Source organism: Nanorana parkeri, unplaced genomic scaffold (assembly GCF_000935625.1).
Source record: "Nanorana parkeri isolate BGI_ZX_2015 unplaced genomic scaffold, ASM93562v1 scaffold26, whole genome shotgun sequence".
NCBI classification, from domain to species: Eukaryota; Metazoa; Chordata; class Amphibia; order Anura; family Dicroglossidae; genus Nanorana; species Nanorana parkeri.
The window spans coordinates 57,637-77,672 of record NW_017306294.1 but is presented as its reverse complement, the minus strand read 5'-3'; the positions used below and the strand labels follow the sequence as shown (position 1 = coordinate 77,672).

At 40.4% G+C, this 20,036-nt stretch overlaps 1 protein-coding gene across 1 annotated transcript in view; it reads left to right on the top strand.

Annotated features, from left to right (window-relative positions):
* Positions 1 to 20,036, top strand: part of FLNC (filamin C) — a 62,212-nt gene that overhangs the window by 4,911 nt on the left and 37,265 nt on the right. The window contains exon 3 of the mRNA XM_018566026.1: positions 19,724 to 19,972. Coding sequence (XP_018421528.1) covers positions 19,724 to 19,972 — 249 coding nt within the window. The remainder of the gene's footprint in view (positions 1 to 19,723; positions 19,973 to 20,036) is intronic.

Below are 20,036 nucleotides of genomic sequence, written 5' to 3'. Positions count from 1 at the left end.
TGTAACTCTTAGCAAAATAAAAACAAATGCATATATGATACAGTATGTTACTAGTATTAACACAGCATTTATTTTCTAAGCCCCCCCAGTAACATTGTTTTATTACTGATCCTGCCAGTGGATCTGTTGATTTTTTTACTTCCTGTAATAAGGTGACAACACTGTTCATTCTTGACTGAAATCTCTGCAGTGTTAGAATATAACAGACAGACATGTATTGTGGAAGGCCTTCTCATGATTTTTCCTATAAAGATTTCTTTATCTCATGTTTTAGAAACATTCAAGACGTAAAGAGCAGCTGTATGTTTTTGGTTACTGTTCTAAATTGACATGGCCTTTTCTGTAATTTCAGATAATTTGAAACTTATTGAAGAGACATGTGTAGAACGTAATGCAAATAAGTAACATGCATTCCCCATTACTATTAAATCAGAAATCTGGGCTAAACAAATATTGTTTAAATATGAGAGACTCATGTGTTCTTATTTGAATCTTGGTCTCCTTTGTGTATTTCTTCCAAATCTGTGCAGTAATCCAGCATGAAACAACTCCGGCACTTTGCTTCTATGCAGAATTCCTGTAATACAGACCAGCCACTGCTGCTTTCTCTCGTTGTGCATGAAGACCGGTCTTGTATCTGCCCCTCTTGGCAGCCTGTAGTGAGTGAAGCCTGCTGGGTCCCTCCCAAAGCTCTTCTAACTGAAAGAGCTATGTACAGCACAGTGATGAAGAGGAATTTTGGATATATATTTATATATATATATGCAGAGAAGTGACTACTGCCTACTGAACCATGATCAAAGATGTGGCAGATGTGTGTGAAGCACAAGACTGGCTGCACCGAATTCTAAAGCCTTTGGTGGATAAAACAGAAAGGTGCATTATTTCTGTTATTGTCAAGTCACAACCAGTGCCAGCACAGTGAGGATTTTCTGCTATTTGGTATTATTGTGATTTGCCATTTTTTCATTTATTATAGGTATTTATGTATACTGTAGCTGTCAGTTTACACTGCATTTTACATACTATACGGCGCAACCTTGTCAGCTCATCGAATCCCATCATGCCTCTGCCTCCGAGTGTCATGCCTTGGGGCTGTTCAAGTTTTGCAGTGCCTCATGGCCCTTGTTGTTCCAGAACAGCTGGAGTGCTGAGGTTGCTTGTTCCTGTACTATTCATTTATATTAGTCCCTGCCCTCAAGTAGCCCATATACATACATACTAGGACCAATATAGACAGAAGCCAATCAACCACCAGCATTCTTTGGAGTGTGGGAGGAAATCAGGAAACCCACAAACAGGGAGAACATGCAAACCCCATGTAGATAGTGTCCAGAGCAAACCAGGATTCAAACCAGGGACCTCAGTGCTGCAAGGCTGAATTGATTTTACACACCTAACATCTCTATTTGTGTGTACCCCACATTTTCTTTTTTGATGAAGGGAACCTAAGTTGCTTTATAAGAAGTTAGTGTTGATAAAGATGGCTGCCATTGCTGACCCCTATTTGAATTGTTAGCTTATTGGCTGTAATGCTGAATCACTTGTCTTTATTACCAGAGTCACTGAACCTGAAAAAGAATGCAGATGAGGATTAACGGGCTGCTTACTTGCTTTGGGTCAGTGACTCAAAAAGTACTGAACCAGAGACAGCCAGGCATCTGGGAGGTCAGGAAAGGCAGCTCACATATTCCTCTCATACCAGGTTTCCCTTAGGCCTTTTTCACATGGGCATTCTGATCAGGTCCACCTATTAGGACCTGATCGAAAGCTTGACACTAGTCTATGCGCAGCCAGACCAAAACGGACGGGCGTCTGATTACAGCCAATTAACCCCGGCTCCAGCCAGGTCCGGAAAAACAAATGGATCAGAGTTCCATTTTAACCGACTTGACCGTGTCGAATTGGAGGTAATCTGATGTAAACGGGCAAATGTCCATCTAGTTTCATTTTTTTTCTCAAAAAAACTGGACGGACACAGATGTCACAGCGGTGACATCCTTTCCGATCAGCAGGGGATTCGTGCATGGATCCCCTGTGGATCAGAAATGAAGGTGCCCATCTGAAAGGGACCTTAGACTTCATGGCTGATGAGGAACTAAGCACCGCATTGTAGGGGGAAGAGGAGAGACCCCTTGTTCTCCTATGTACCTGGAAGTATTACGATTTAACTTGGGGCTCTGGCAGGAGAACAGATTGGCAATAGAATGTGTGAAAGATAAAGCTTCCTTATCATGCCTGCTATGCAAATTTGACCTGATTGTGTAGGACAAAAGTACATTTTAAATACAGTCAACTTCGGTTTGGTGATAGTAAAGAAGTCAGCCATAGTAACAAAGCAGACATTTGCTTTTACTATTTTATCTGCAGCAGAAATATAATTCTAAAATCTTATTTGGTGCCGTGGCATCTAATTTTTTTGAAGAAAGGCATTCCTTCTTTCTGTAACCTTTTGGCTATGTTTTAAGTACAGTATATGTCAAGTGTTAAAGCAAGTTATCTGCATAACGTAGATCAAGATCATGCCTCAGAACAATTCTTCCATACAAAGTATATAAAACGACATAGTTAAAATGTTTTAGTTATGTGTTAATGCTTGGTTCCTGGGACCTGGAAAGTCACAAAGTGAAATTGCACTGGAGACGCAATGAGCTTATCTGCCACTGGCATTCTATAACCCTCTGTCTAGCTTATGTATTTTACAGCAAATACAGGTGATCAGTTGCTATCGTTCCCTGCCAGTAATTTGCCAATTTCCAGTAAAATAATCAGGAAACAATAACTGTAAAAAAAACAACACCACTCAAGGCCATAGGGATATGTGCATATCTCAAACGTGAACTGAGCTGGCCAAAGGAGGCATTGTATGAAAATGTTACCATCTAATCTGAAGGTGACAAAAAACATAGGTGTTAAATATATTTGTTGTGGGTTTTCTAAATTACTTCCTTTCTTTTTCTACTCCTACCCTTCCCTTATGTGAGAACAAAAGTCTCTAATGTTAAACTAATATCAACTACATTTTTTTAAAATGCCTGTGGCAACATGATCCCATCTGACACCATGGATGTTGCTTATTTATCCAACAATGCCAGTTGGTAAAAGATTCCTAAAATTCCACCCTCTTGGAGTGTTTCTCTGGTGGAAATATCCACATACCACTTCTCTCGCCCCTGCAGGCTTTGCTCTTAGGGATATTGTCAGCTTAGCTACAGGGAGAATAGAACAGGACCTGTACGTATATGATGCTCCTCAGTTGACCCAACTGGCAAATGATTATTAATGCAAAAACACTCACACTTGAATTAGCCACCAGTGCACTTTATTGCAGTGTGCAGTCAACTCTGGCACTGGTTTAAAATAATGAAAATGGAACACTACTGAGGAATCCACTAAACAATGTATTATTCACCCCAAGATCAGTTGGACAGGACATGTATAAAAAGGTCTGCGAGCGAGTACCGATATGATACATGATCATAATCAGCCATGTCATGCAGTCGTTATCATCTATGTACACAGTCATGGATTTGTGTGTTCAGACGGTTTGGGTTATTCTTCGTCCATTTCCAAGGGGTTGTTTTTTAGGTATGCCCAAAGCAATGGGCAGCGAGCTTGCAGCTCCCTGCGATGCGTTACCAGCCCATATGGAAATTGTTTTCAAACTGGTGTGCAATTTTGCTATGGCTATTCATGTACACTTCAGTAAAAAAAAAAAAGTGGTAAAGGACATTTATTGAATAGTTCAAATAATTTGATGTTTAGTGGGAGTCTGCTCTCTAATATGAAGGCATTTTAAATAAAATAAACTTTGGTTTAAATTTGAAGTTGCTATCTAACAATTAGTTGTGAATGTTTGTGTGTGCATGGTGCGGAGCAGATAAGCCTGGTACCTCCTTAGTGAGGAGACATGTCAGGTGTTAGTGACATTGAGCAGGGCTCTCATCACTGATACAACTGATATTTTGTGTGGGGTTGGGGAAAGTGGTCATGACAAAAGGGATTGGGAGTTAAATAACCATGTTTTCCAGGCATAGCAGCATTAATCTAGCTTGCAGCTATTATTATAATCTAAAGTAATATAGTAACTAGAGGTGCACCAAAATGAAAATGTTAAAACCGAAACAAAACCGAAAGGAAAAAAAATGTCAGGCTGAAACCCCCAAAAAAATTTCTAACTTTTTCACATTTTTAAAAAATCTTTTATTTTTATACATTTTTTTCTAAATTTAGAAAAATGTTCATATTTTATTTTTATTTATTTATTTTATGAAATATTTTTATTTTTTACTTTACTTTTAGGGGCTTCTAAACAGACCCCTGATATTTCCCTTTTAAAATAGAAAAAGAGATTGAGAACACAAAGTTCTCAATCTCTTTTTCTGCAGCCCCTGTTATAAATGAACAGGAATCATCTATACTGAGTGTTCCTGTTCATTCATAACATGAGGACAGAGTATGTTTACTATAACCACAATCATGAATGAACAGGAGGTGATGAAGATCACTTCCCATTCATTCATAATTGAGGATATAGTAACCATACTCTGTCCTCAATTATTTACAAACACTAAGATATCACTGATCACTGAGTGCTTGTACCCGCTCTCCATCGTGACAGCTGTCACAGGGGGCTGAGCTTGGGGTGAGGGAGGAGAGCTGTCTCTGCCCACACACTGCTCGCCTCTGATCTGTGACAGGAGGCAGAGCAGTGTGGGAGGAGAGATGCCGGCCACTCACAGCGCTCGGCCGCCTGTGACAGTTTCTCTCCTCCCCGCTGGGACACAGAGCAGCGCCCAGCGGGGAGGAAAGAAAGCAGGGATGCGCCGCTATACCGGTAGGAAAAATTTCACTTTTGGCATTTAGCCAAAAGTGCCATTTTCAGCCGATATATCGGTGCATCCTTAATAGTAACCACTGCATAGGTCCATAGGTAACTTTTTACTGTAAACTCTTTAACAAAGACTAGAGGCCACCACCTAAAATTGGAGTAGAAAAGATTTAACCACAATGGGCACAGGAGCTTCTTTCAAGCCAGAGTGGTTAAATTTTGGAACTCTCCGCCACAAGCAGTGGTATGAGGAGAGAATATTGATTCATTCAAAAATCAATTAGATACCTTCCTAAGAGACCGTGATAAACAGGGGTACAGGTACTCTTAAAAACTAGACCACACAGGGACTCATATACACACATGCACGAACAACACACACAGACCTACAAAGGTTGAACTTGATGGACCTGTGTCTTTATTTAACCTCAAATACTATGTAACGATGTAACTACTGTATGTACCCTACAACATAGACAGAAATGCAATAGATTAAGCAAAAACATCTAACATGAAGACTAATATAAAAAATAGTATGGTCATCATTTTCTGTTCACAGGGTGCAGCTTGCAGCCTTCAAAAAGCATTATTCTCCCATCACCTAATCTGTCCAGCCTTCCTCCTTTGCTTAACAGGAAACAATCTTTCATGAAACTCTGCTTCCCCGATTTCCTCCTGTCATTTTTTGCACTAGTATTTTTCATTCACAATCCACCAGAAAGGGCTTGGAAAGTTGTCAGTAAATATGAATAAAGCTGCAAGGTACAACGATTGTATTTGAATGGTGCATCTTTGTACACTTCCCTTTTTTAGTCTATTGCCTACTTTTATTCAATAATTTTTCAAAGAATCATATTGAATATATTAAAGGAGAACTATGGGGTTAAGGCTTTTCCCCATAGTTCTCCTTAGGGTAAAGGGGGGACACAAACTAGCGTCCTCCCGTCACCCTAGGCTCAGTATACCGCGAGCTGTAGCTCGCGGTATACTGAGACGCCGCAGTATACCGCGAGCTGCTGCTCGCGAGCTGCTATCTAGCGGCAGAGCCAGCTGTACCCGCCCCCTCCCCGTCCGTTCCGCCAGTCAGCGCTGGCGGAGCGGGGAGGGGGGTATCCAGCCCCTCCCCTGTCACGGCAGAGAGCCGTGACAGGATCGAGAGGTGAGCGAACGCCGGTATGTGTCTGCTCACCTCCCGATCTACTGAGCCGACCTGTGACAGTCTCATTGTCACAGGTCGGCTAGAACTATGAGGTGAGTGAAAAGCACTCACCTCATAGTTCTCCTTTAAGATAGTGCAAAAAGCTGGAATATGTATATCTTGGAAACTGCAATAGATGCCACACTTTGTGTAAAAGCATGTGTTGAGGTATTTGCATGTAGGAAGGAGGTGTTGGCTTATGATAAGGAGCAAATCAATAAAGTGCTGACAGGTTCAGAGTGACCCATAAGTCTTGGTGTATTACTTCAGCTACTGCTATTGCAGTGGGGATGTTAGTGATATCACTTAATAGGGTTAATTTGTTAAAGATGTAGAGCATTAGCTTGTCAAGATGAGGTATAGGGGGCCTCAACTTTGGCCCCTGAAAGCACTGGAAGGGCTGCACACATATTTGTATATGTAATGCTACAGAAGACAGTTGGAGATTGCAGACATATTAGAGGGGATGGTCAGAGACTGTGGGCATGCAGTGGTTAGAAACTAAAGACACACTATAGGAGACAGTAAGAGACTGGGAATAGTAAAAGACTACATGGGACTGCAAGGGATAACCATAATTACAAATACAGACTTCCATTCGCTCTACTAACTGTTGTTGTTCCCAAGGGCTAAAAGTTTGGCACCAGGGGCATACAGACAGTTCACTTAGCCAAAAAAAAATTGCACTTTTTTGCAAAATGTGTGTTCACTTTGCATAGTGGACGTTAGTTAAAAAGAAATTTTGCCAAATGAGTCTTTGTACTGGTTCCTTCGAGAAAAGTTGATTAAAAAATAAAAATTTTGTTGAACAGAGGGGTGTCGAATGTCGACTGGGCCACACATTGGTTAAAATTGGACCAGTGTATCCAGCTTATCACTGTAAAAATGAGACAAATGAAACAATGCTAAACCTTGGCAATTTCTGGAGACAAAAATCTGTGATGTATGTAACTAGAAACCATGTAAAAAGATATATGCTCATGATTTTGTTTAATTATCTTGCTTATCTGTATTATTTATTGTATTTATGGTTAAATGGTTTAGTAAACAATACAGTTGAATTTAATAAATGACACCATTTCCTAATAATGGAAGAATAAACAGTGAGTGAAGCCAGGTTTTGCAGTCAATTGCCAGAGTCTTATCTTCAGTGAATATAAACAATGGTCTGAAGTCATGGCTGACTTCATAAGGGCCCAGCAGGCTTTTTCCTCAGTTACAATAATGGAACAGTGAGGAACATTCCTTGTGCTCAGAAACCACTTGTGCTTTCTAAAAATGAACATTTGCTGCATGCAGATCCCAGTGGACAATGTAACATATACATCACTTTTGTTATACATTATTGATGATCGTATACACGTGCGTGCTATAGACCATATACCAGGAAATAGAGTTGCAATATAGGTGACATGTCATAGGGCAAGGATAAAAAAAGGATGTCCTATACCACTGGTAGTGAATTGAAACTCTAGGAGGTCAAGTGAGTAAAATTTACATCGAGCAGAGGTCCGGGCAGAAAGGTCACTCAGTCCATAACGTGGTTCACCATTTGGGCTGCATTCATGCCAGCAGCTGCACTACAACACGCAGCTGCCTGTGTGTGTTCCTGATCGTGGCACATTGAGCTGTTTATTTATTTTTTGGTAAAACTCCTTCCCTCCCCGTTTACCTACATGCAAATGTTTATTTGAATCAGATGGTGGGGGCAGCACGGGAACACGTAGCACATCATTGCAACACAAAGCACATCATAGTGCTTGCAGCATTTTTTCTGAGGCATTGATGTGCCTTGCGTTCCCGTGCGGCTGATCGCATTGCGGCCGGAGTGCGTGGCTGCTCTGCCATTCACTTCAATGCACCGCCACACCCCCTCCCGCCCCACAACAAAGTGAGCCGGCCGCAATGCGATCCATTGCATTCCGGCCAGAATCGGACCGGAATGCACTGTGGCTGGTGTGAACTGGCCCTTATAATTGGACTATAAATGGACTTAGTTTTCTTCACTTCATGACATATTATATATCCATTTACAAAAACTATACTCCTGGCATTTATACTGACAACTGTATATTTATGCACAACCCACCAACTGAAAAGTTTATTTATACTCGTTAAACATATACAAAGAATGCATTCCATTCCAACTTTAAAGACAGATGGCAATATGTTTTATATATATAGAAATTGCTGAAAGAACATGCATAGATTGGCTTGATATTTGCGATATATAGAAGTCAGTCTATCAAGCAGTAAAAATATCAGCAGTTAAAAAGAAACACATGGTCCTTAAAAGGGAACTGCTCTTTAATGCAGAATGATATGCTCGCCTTGTATTAAAAACAGCTCACTTGGCTCACAATATAAGTGAATCAAGACTTTATTTTTTTTCTTGTAATCCAAAAGTTTTAAACATATATTAGAAAATGTATTCCTTGCAATAGGATTCATAAATAAAATCATCCCAAGAAGAAATGCATATGTTGCACCATAGTGAAAAGTTAAATTTTTTTCCCATTTAAGACGAACCTGAGGGCCCTCTCCCCATCTTAATTATTCCCACAAAAAAGTAAAAAAAAACACTATGAGAGAAAAAAAGTTAGTTAATATACTTACCTTTCCCCATGAATTTATAGTTATCAGTACCACACTCAAAGTCCCTAGACTTTTTCTATATTGTACTTCTAGTGAATCACCCAAGGACATGAATTGCGTTACTGGCAAGATCACAAAGTGAAATTGGTTTTCTTAAAACATGATGGATGTTTCTGGTACAGAACATTCACATGTAAAATGGTATGTTGAGGCTTGTTGGCCTTTCGCATTGCTGTAATTATGGTCTGTAAGACATTAGGAGAGTGGTTGATGTATTCCTGGCAGTCTCTCTTCAGCTCTGTACATAAAATGTAAATGTTTGGAGTTTGTTCATGCCCACAAGAAAAATGTCCAGTGAATAGGCCACTTTTACTGTATTGCACCTATGCCAGCCTCACTTCTTTTCTGTAAACACAGTTCATGCATCTTGAAAGCAAACCTGAATGTCCACAATATACCTGTTCTAGCACTATCAGTCCCATGGGGCAGTTGAGACAGTTATCAGGCTTGGAGATTGTCTTCTAAGATAACCAGTGCAGCTTTATGGAGAGGTAAGTGAACAGTGTCATGTCCACCTATGTAGATTAGGTAAACTATATATTTCTCAGGGCTTAGGTGACAGATGGGGGTAGCAGAAGAGCACAGCTAATGTAAGTACAGACAGCATATGGTGCAAACCTGTTGCTTTGCTTAGTATTAAAAAGTACAGGTCCACTTTAAAGCAGCATATTAAATAGTTAGAATACTTATGGCAGGACTCACAGTTTATGTTTGCTGTGATGAAGCAAATTTGAATGATCCATATTATGAACAACATATGTCCATTTTGGCAAAGTGTGATAACAGCATTATGATCTTCATCGTTAATCAGGCAAACTGTAACTAGAGAACAGTCCCACATAATCTCCTGGTTCATGCAGACTGTAAAAGAGCTACAAGCAGAAGAATCAGTTTTTATGTCTTCCATTGACTAACAGATAATGTATTAATATTTGTTTGAGTGTTTTGCAGTTTGCACACACTAAGGATGTGTTATATGTTCTACTCTGTTTTGTACAGACAATTCAAGTCACAGAGGCTAAACTACATGATTATTATTGGGGCTTGGTATATTAAATAAATTGGAGTTTATTTCCTAGAACATATCTGTCCTCCATCATTTTAATGAAAATTGGGTGTGCCCATAGACCTATCTCATAGCAAGAGTAATTGAAAAGAAGGAAAGTCGTAACTCTGATGCCATCTGGCGAAGAAACTCCGGTTGCTACGCTAAGTCATGTAGTCATGTGAAGTAAGTCTACAAGACTATTGCAGATACTGTATGAATATAGGAAGAGTACAGACCAATGCACATTTACAGCTATATATAGATAGATATATATATATATCTATCTATATATATCTATATATAGATAGATATATATATATATACTGTATATATATAATAAGTATAGGTATTGTTAATTTTCCATACCTATAAAATGTTGGGTTTGCTGGGGCTAAATCACTATTCGCATAAACAAAAATATGCTTTTTCCCCTTACCAGGAAGCTCAAGAGTAGATAACTACAGATATATAGCAATGTTCAGAAATATAAAATAAAGAATTATACAAGCAAAGAGATGAAATGTGAGCACAGAAAGCTGCAAACATAACATAATAATTATATTATTTACACAAAACCACGGGGTCCACATTTGTTAGCAATCACAATTCAAATAGTATAATTGCTTTTGATCTATGAAGTGCAGTGCCAAAAAAAGCAGAGCTTTGCAATGTCTTTTTGATGATTTTAATTTTCTGTATTATTACATTCTTTGTAGAGAAATAAATATTAACAACATGTAACAGAAAGAAGGTGTAAGGTTGCAGATTTCGCCCCCACATAGTGGTAGAAGGTTTAGTAGACTACTTTTGGCACTGATCCTTTCTTCCGTCCTGGCATCCTGGGACACAGCTGTCACCGCTTTCTCCTGTCCTGCTCACGAGGCTGCCGCTGGGGACAGAAAAAGTCTCTGTCAGTGACACAGCAAATAGCAGAGATCCTTTTAGAAACTCAGCCTCAGAAAGATCCTGAACACAAACGTCTTGGATACAGTATAGACAGTTGATCCCACCATTTAACATTTAATATTGAGTATGAGTGACTAAACAAGCTGATATTTTTTTTTAAATTAAACTGATCGTCAATACATACTTGCCTGCCAAACCAGGACTGACATCACCAAAGCAACAGGACAAGAGCTAAGTTAAAACAAACCTATGGCTTTCATTATGGGATGTGCACTTCAACATGAGGTCCTAAAAAGAAATACCCTTAGGCCCCTTTCACACAGGCTGATCAGGAGGGCACTACCCCCTCCTGATCAGCCCATTAATGGTACTACCCCCTGCTGCCATGACCTGGTAAAGTGATCCAGTGGAATCCTACTAACTACAACACAAGTGAATAAAAACAAATGCATTCTGTACCAGGTAACACTGTACAAATGTTTTGAAATAAATATGTAACGTCCTTCTAAAACAGGGTTCATCGGTCATCCCATCCCCACACTAAGGGGTTGCTTTACTAAAGACAAATAGGCTTTCACATTGCAAGGGAATTTTCCCTTAGCTTAATGAATGAGCTCTGCTGGCTTCCATCATCCAATCATGAGCAAGTAAAAAATACTGTTTTTCAGCCACTGTTCGGGTATCCTCACAGCCATGGACATCAGCTGCCAGAATACTATAGCCCAGCAGGGACGATACCTCCATCCATGCTGTGTAGCGTGGACTATGGATTTGGATGATTTCTTGATTGGATCAGGAAATCTAGTTTGGTTGGTTTATTTAAACTTTGCTTCATGAACAAAAAGGTTGTTACAGGCCATCCATTGAAATTCATTTTATCTCTGCAAATCTCTGACTTTATTTATGGTCAATTCAAAGCTTTTTACTATGTTTAGGGTTGTTGTTTAGCAATTGTTATCTAAATTGGTTTGTTTAAGATATTACAGCAGGGGTCAGCAACCATTTTCCACATAAGTGTCATGTTCACAAGCATTAAAGGAGAATTATGAGGCGAGTGATTTTCACTCATAATCTGAGCCGACCTGTGACAATGAAACTTTCACAGGTCGGCTCAGTAGATCGGGAAGTGAGCGAACACATGCCGGCGCTCGCTCACTTCTCGATCTATCCGTGCAGAGTGCCGTGACTTTCACTCACGGCGCCCTGCAAAGAGACCCCCCTCCCCTGACTAGCGGAATGGACAGGGGAGGGGGCAGGTACAGCTGGCTCTGCCTCTAGATAGGCAGAGCCAGCTGTCACTCACGCAGATGGGAGGATCCAGACAGAATTGTCGGGATCCGTTCCGGCTGCCGCGTCTCAGTATACCGCGAGCTATACTGAGCTTTGGGTGACGGGAGGACGCTAGTTTGTGTCCTCCCGTTACCCTTAGGAGAACTATGGGGAAAAGCCCTAACCCGGGTACTGCTGTAGACATGTGGGCTTTTTTCACACAGCATGCAATCAGCCTCTGCCACTGACAGGCTCTTAGTGGTGTCAGGTAGAAGGGTGGCCTAGGCTTTGCAACTGTCAGCCTATGGCAAGGGGTGCCAGTACAAATTGGCATAGTATGCCCAACCAGGCATGTGTGGCGGGCACAGCATGGTGTTGTCCACAGCCACCAGTGGGATCTCAGTGATGTCAGGAAGGTGGGTGGCCCAGGCTTCATAATTAACAACCTAGTGATCTGCCAAATACAGCCAATGGCATTGGCAGCCCAACCGGGAATGGGTGAGGGTGGTTGCAAATGCCTGTATTAATGTATCAGCTAAACCTCACTGGGTAATACATACCGTATATTGAATATTTAGACAGAAGAGATATTAGTGGTCCATTAATCTCTCTGCACATACTGCCATCCTGTTCTTTCTGTGTCTGTCCCTGGGTTGCTCCAGAGAGAATAAATATAATTATATAACTCAGCTGCCAAGCACAGGGTAAGCTGACAGCTGTCATTACTGGACAGTGACAGGTGTAACGTCTGTCCAAACATTTTTTCTTCATGCACAAAAAAATATCACCTGTGCATTTCTAAAAGAAAGAAGATCATTAACAGCAAGATATGCTGGCGTTTAATGAGGAAGTTCTCATAGTTTCTCTGTTGAGCATACATTTTAATTGCCAAATATTTGATATTAAAGCTTTACTAAATTCAGTTATTTCCCAAAGGAACTACATCATTAAGAGTCATCAGTATCCCATTACAAGCAATCAGCAAAGATATTTTGTCTGCCTAATACAATAAATTGCTGAATTCTTATTAACTGTAGCAAGTGGATGCACATTTGCCCTACGCAAGCAATTCACATATGAAAACAAAATAATGTACTTGTAATGGTCAGATGATGGGAGCCAGATGTGTTATGGGTTGTTGTGTCTGCAGGCTTTAAATTGCAATGAACTAACCCATATCATCCAACATCAATAACTTCTTAACTGAGACTACTGTAGTTATCTAATTGTTTGCTATGTCTTACATCATTTTGCACATCTGAACTGCTCTTTGCATTGTACTGTTTTGTTAAAGTGTATTGCCAGCCCAAACTTTTCTTCTTAGATTTGGATGTAGTGGGGATGTAGAACCCCTGCCAGTTTTTACTGCTTTTTGGGGCTCCATTAATGGGAGTTCCCTTCACTTACTTTTCAAGTGACAATGGTTGATGACTGGGGTTGTACTTAAGATCTGTGTGGATGATTATGGGGATGTAATTATAGCTACCTTTGATGCCCTGTTTTTTTGGCCCTGGTATTGTGGTGTACTATTGCACTACTGATGCATGTAAGAATTTGCTGTCAGTCCACTTAACTATAGACAATGGATTTTGACCACTGCAGGGACGTGGTTGGATCAAAATGTTAGGACTGCAGAGGTAAGCATTGCTTAACATGCACCTTACCCAATGAAGGGAATTATTTCAAATGAATGCCTTTGTTAATATTATTTTTCATAAAGGGTACTTCTCTAACATCTTCAGCTATGTGCTGTGATTGCCAGCAGTACTAACCAATCCCACACTGGTGACAAATTCCCTGCATTGTTGAAGTATGCTTTGTCTATGGTATGGTCTGCTAACTAAAAGGCAGATGGGAAAGTCATTGCAGCCTCTTGGGGAGTTAGCATAGAATGTTGCTGGCTTGGGGCAGGTGATGGTTTGCTCAGTGACAGGTGTCACACACTTGGTCCAACCACTTCAGCAGTTGGTCCTGATCCTCCAGGAGGAAACAGCTGAGAACACCAAAGCCTGAATGATCTGGAGTCACAACAGCATTCCTGAACATGACAGCTGTCTCCACACTGCTCCTGACAATCTATTACTTCTCCCAGTGAATGCATACTTCATGCAGATACTAGGAGATCCTAGAATCTGCTTCTATCCCTCTGGGTTTAGGGGAGTCTACCAGCATTCTGAACACCGCAGTTTTCCATGTCATAGAATTATTTGCAATTTTTGTGTGTGAAAATGTAGCACATAAAAGATGATGGCAGATATCAAAGGCCTTCACTATGTAGGAGGAACATCAAAAACCAAACCACAACACATAGACTTGTAATTGTGTAAATATAATGTTGCATACGAGAGAGAGAGGGAGAGAGAGGGAGAGGGAGAGAGAGTTCAGTAGGCACTTGGAGGTTTTCGACAGTAGTCACAGCCCACCTTTCGTCAAGCAAAGACTGCTGAGTGCCTACTGAACTTCTGATACATTGTTGCTACTGTGCAGAGCCCTTGAGCATGGGTCTTTTGGATTGTGTACTGGTAATAATTACATGTATGTGTATATATATATATATATATATACAGCATATAGATACACGGTATATCTTTATACACCACGATATCAAACAATTTGTTGGGCCTGCAAATCTTTGTGAATGTTCACTCTGTGTGAACTGATGCACCAGGCAAAGATATTTTCTTTATAAGTCAAATGTTCTTTTGAATGTCATCATGTAATACCGCATTATGGCAACTTGATGAAGCTGGGGGGCATAGGAAGTAAGTCAAAACTACATTCAGAGCCAATGGCTCTGTGAATTGTTTATAAATAGACCCCCAAGGGTAAGTACTTTTGCCACTATGAGTTTTGCAACTCATAGCAGACAACACATTTTATATGAGTATGGTAGTTAAATAATAAAAACATATTCAATACCTTAAACAATAGACTTCTGAGTCTCTTAACCCTCCAGAGTTCCAATTTCCTTTATAAAAGTGACTACGTTCGCTCTACATGGTCCCACTGTGAACGTAGCCATCCTCCTCTGCTCGCTCCTGAGATGGACTACAATAAGACAACTGATGCATGGGGAACTTAATCAGCTGACACAAAAAAAACAAGATTTGACAGCATTATGCATACATTGCTCACACACACATCCCGGAAATTTAGGGAACAGATCCTGCGTCGCGAGAGAGCGCTGAGAAACTTTATTACACTATGAAAGTGTGCAAAATCAATTTGCACATTTAGAGCATTGGAAGTGCTTTCTTACTGTTACGTGAATAGAGACTTTGTTTCTACAGGAAGCCTTCAGTGACACTGGAATGATAAGGTTTGCTTTAGATGCCTAGATGAATAGTAAATGAAAATCTGCAAGCCCTCATCACTAGATAGAGGTATATGTTATCATATGGCGATGACAAGCGCTTACATTGATAACAGACCATTGTAACTTATAGCCAGGACAGAGGAGCAGAAGCAGAGAATACAGCAAATGAATTTGTGATCTTATTATCTCCACTGTCATTTGTGCCGCCAGTCTTGTAATTTCCCTCAATTTCACATCCTCCTTCCAGTTGACTGAAGGGTGTACCGACTCTGACACCCCCCACATCCCAGTCCCCACCCGCATATTCATGGACATTCTCTTTGCTTTTGTTCTTTCAGTTTATGGAAAGATTGAGAAGATATTGGAATGCAGAGGATGCATGACTCATGTAGAGTTTGTGGCAGTATGTTTTGTACATGAGTGTGATGTGCTTGCAGGCTGGTGTCTCTTACATGAAGAAAGAAAACCTGCTGTCGCCAACCTTCGTCTGCACTAAGTAAATGCATACATAGTTCAAATCAGTGTCTCCGAAAGTACTTAAGCCAATAGATCAGCATGGCAGCAAGGTAACTAGCATGTTTTGCTGCACTAAACTCATAGCAGTACTCCTATACTGCTGACCTACTGGCTTCACTACTACTCACTGCGTCAGAACAAGTATGTAGTTCAGGAAAGTTCTCAACTGCATGCTAGTTCTGGGCAGTGACTTCAACTATTGAACCAAGAGGGTCAGGATGACAGTAAGGCAAGTAGCATTTACAAAAAGTGAGATCAAGAATGTTAGCCTCCATGTATCTCCATGTTAATTGTTAGGGCATGGTAAGGGTTAGGGATTGGTTTCATGGCTGGGGCATGACTACATACATTTACTTTTGTTTTCAGTACCAAAAGAGCTCCTCACAGAAGACAACAGTGCTGGGTTTCTGGCAGCACACCGTGAAAGTCCTCAGAACCAGCCCTAGAAACATTAAAGGAGAACTATGACATGAGTGATTTCCACTCACCTCATAGTTCTAAGCCGACCTATTACAATGAGACTGTCACAGGTCGGCTCAGTAGATCGGGAGGTGAGAGCACACATACCGGGTTCCCTCACCTCTCGATCCTGTCACGGCTCTCTGCCGTGACAGGGGGAGGGGCTGGATTCCCCTCTCCCCGCTCCGATCTGCCAGCGCTGACTGGCGGAACGGACGGGGGAGGGGGCGGGTACAGCTGGCTCTGCCTCTAGATAGGCAGAGCCAGCTGTCACTCACACAGCTGGGCGGATCCCGTCATCTAAGTTGGGATCCGCTCCAGGTGCGGCGTCTCAGTATACCGCGAGCTGTAGCGCGCGGTATACTGAGCTTAGGGTAACGGGAGGACGCTAGTTTGTGTCCTCCCGTTACCCCAAGGAGAACTATGGGGAAAAACACTGACCCCATAGTTCTCCTTTAAAGCAACCTTGAAACCCCTGTACAGCCTATTTTGAGTAATACAAAATGAGAAGGAAAATTGCTCATGTTGTGATTTGAACTTGCATTCTTTTCTATTGTAGTACAGGAAGATGGCCTACCTTTGATTACATATAAAACATATCTAACAGTGCTGGACTAAGTGCATTCATTGCTCTCTACTCTTCCTGTACTCTTTATCTGCTCAAGGGCACACGTGCTCAGAGTTTGAATGGAAAATGTTTGCTGCCAGGCCACTGCTCCAAACACCCTTATAATCTACCACAGATTGTGCTAATAAGGGAAATGGTATGCAATATCACTAGTTAATGTTTATAGACTTAACTAAAGTAGACAGTGTCTTACATTCCTAGTCAAAGTAAATGTAGTAAAACACAGCAACTAAATAGATTTTAAATCACATACTGTATATATTTATCTATGCATACTGTATATACAAACATACAATATATACATTTAAAACCTAAACTGCTGTTTTCTTTTATTTCTCTGGGTATTATTCTACCTATCATTGCTATTGTCCAGGTCACTCATGTCTTGCAGCACTGGGGTCCTCGGTTTAAATCCCAAGCAGGACATGCATGAAATTTGTATGAGCTTTCTGAGCTGGCATGGGCGTCTTCCTGGTAGGATAATTGGTTCCTGTCTAAATTGGCCTTAGTACATGAGATAGAGACCTTAAGGTGCCCACACACCTAGCGATAATCGTACGATAACCGCGGGAAATCCCGCGATCGTACGATTATCGCAAGGTGTGTGGAAGGTGTGCGACCTTTGCTACTGTAAGGTCGCACGACTTTTATCTTAGGAACATGTTCGAAGACCATCCGAACATCGTCCGATTTTCGGCTGTTTTGTGGCATGTTCGCAAGATAAAAGCCGCACGGGCCGGTGTGCGCAAGCGCACACTGCCCGTTCAGCATTGCAGTCATCGGAAGCCCGTCCCTCAGCGAGGCGGGCTTGCAATCATCGCAAGTACGATCTGCCTGTCCAAGATAGGCAGATCGTAAGTTTTTTTAAATTACCTTACAACCATTGCAAGACAAAAGTCTTGTGATGGTTGTAAGGTGTGTGGCCAGCTTAAGATTGAAAGCTGCTTGAGGGCAGGGACTGATGTGAATGTACAATATAAGTAAAGTGCAGCGTAACTTGTGGACGTTACATAAATGTCTGTAATTAATTTATAAGAGCACATACTTCAAGCTGTCTTTCTGTCAGAGATCATACGCGGTTGAATTCTAACATCTAGTTAGATGTATGTTAGCATTAAAAGTTCTGCTGAATGTTTCCTTAAATATTTGCAGTTTCTGTATTACGATTAAGCCAGCAGTGGTACATACTGTATCTGGTGTTGGTCTGATGTTAAAAAAGATTTTGAACGTGACTCTTTTGATATTTTAAATTCAGTTAGGATTAGTGTGGGGATATCAGTGTTATTAGTGTCTGTATTTCAGTCTGAAAAATATATCGGGCAAGAATGTGTGACGCAAGATACAGTACTTCATTATTAGCTATTTGTAAACATATAGAGCTGTCGGTTTGTCTATGTGCCAAGGGCTGAAATGAAACAGTATTGAAAAAAGTGTAGAATTGCATGCTTGAACATCTCTCAGTACAAAACTACACTAATCTGCTACCTGCTAATACAATATTCGGTATTATAATGCCAATATCTGCAATTGTGTTTAATTTGTCTGATTTTAAATTATTTAACTTAATTAATTCATGCAACATATAGATTCATATTTTGTGATATGTATTATCGATTGATCTGACCTGACATCTGACCAATGTGATCAGGAACCAGATGACATTCATTGGATAGTGTTTAACTGTCCTGTGTTCACTAAATACAAAAATAAGGATCAACATGAGGCACTATAAATGCCTATAAATGATCACTATAATCTTTTAAACGAAGTACCCTATTTGGCTATTTATGGGTTTCTTCCATGTTTATTCCTTCCTGTTTTGTAAATTGGCTCCTGTAATGACAAATTTGTTTGCATTAAAAAAAAAAAAAGGAGAATGATAAAGAACATTGCAAACCAAATGGAGGTATTGTGACCTTTAGAGCTACAAACATTTTGAAACATTGACGATCTTGATTTGCATAACAAGAAATAAAGAAAATACACACAGTTAAGAGAAATTTTCTAGCTGAGATTGCTCAACCTGTGATTTGTAAGCCCGCATAGCAAAGTCAAAACATTTTTTTAAATATAAGGCTTATTAGAATAAAAAGACAGTATAGGTCGTGAGTCACCTTTGTGACAGCAGACCTACATCCAAAAACAAAAATAACTTAAAAATCAGGTTGCACCAATGGTAAAGTATGCACTGATAAATATTCCAGATGCAACTGAAGCTGCCTACAGATATTCACTGTGCATTCACGACCCAGCCCCCTAAAGATAGATTTGTATGCAAACTTGCATGTTTGTACCAAAGGATGTGTGGGGGGGAAGCTTTGGGTTCCATTGGTCTAGAGGGGAAGCAGTAGTAATTGGCCAGGAGAATCCATCCCAGCTGATTAACTTTGCCCTTATCAAGCTTAGTCTAGTAGCATCAACATTTTAATAGGGAATACAAATATATTAATGTTCTCTAATGTCTGTAGGTACCTTTACTAAGAAAGAATAATTAAGTGTTTTTTTTTCCCAGGAATTCCATGCTTGTTAGCAGTATCAGTTGTAGATTACAATTTACATAATCCTATGATATGCAGACACTGCTAGGAAAAATGTTATCAGCTTCTCTTGCCATACTGTGTGACTGAAGTGCTGGGATGGATAAATTCCAGGAGCCAAAGTAGCTAAACGTTAGTTAGCACTTCACTCTTTTGTGCATATCTCATCTTTTTAATACATTATAAAATCTATTTATAATATGAATAATGGCTGAAAAGTTAATTGTATGTTAGTGAAAACTTATGGTTTGTGCTCTGTTGTATACCTAATGCATTGTCTGTTCATAATTTTGAATGATGTAAAAAGGATTATCTTTATTGTTTAGAATATTTGACTGATATTTCTCATTTTCATTGCAGATTCAAAGGCCATTGTGGATGGAAACCTTAAGCTGATCCTGGGTCTGATCTGGACTCTCATTCTACACTACTCCATTTCTATGCCTATGTGGGAAGATGAGGATGAAGAAGATGCAAAAAAACAAACACCCAAACAGAGACTTCTGGGATGGATTCAGAACAAGATTCCACAACTTCCCATCACCAACTTCCACCGAGACTGGCAAGATGGCAAAGCACTGGGTGCCCTGGTTGACAACTGTGCTCCAGGTATGTCAGCTTTATGTGGTCCAACAAAGAATTCACTGTAAATCAGGTAGAGAAGTTTAGCAAA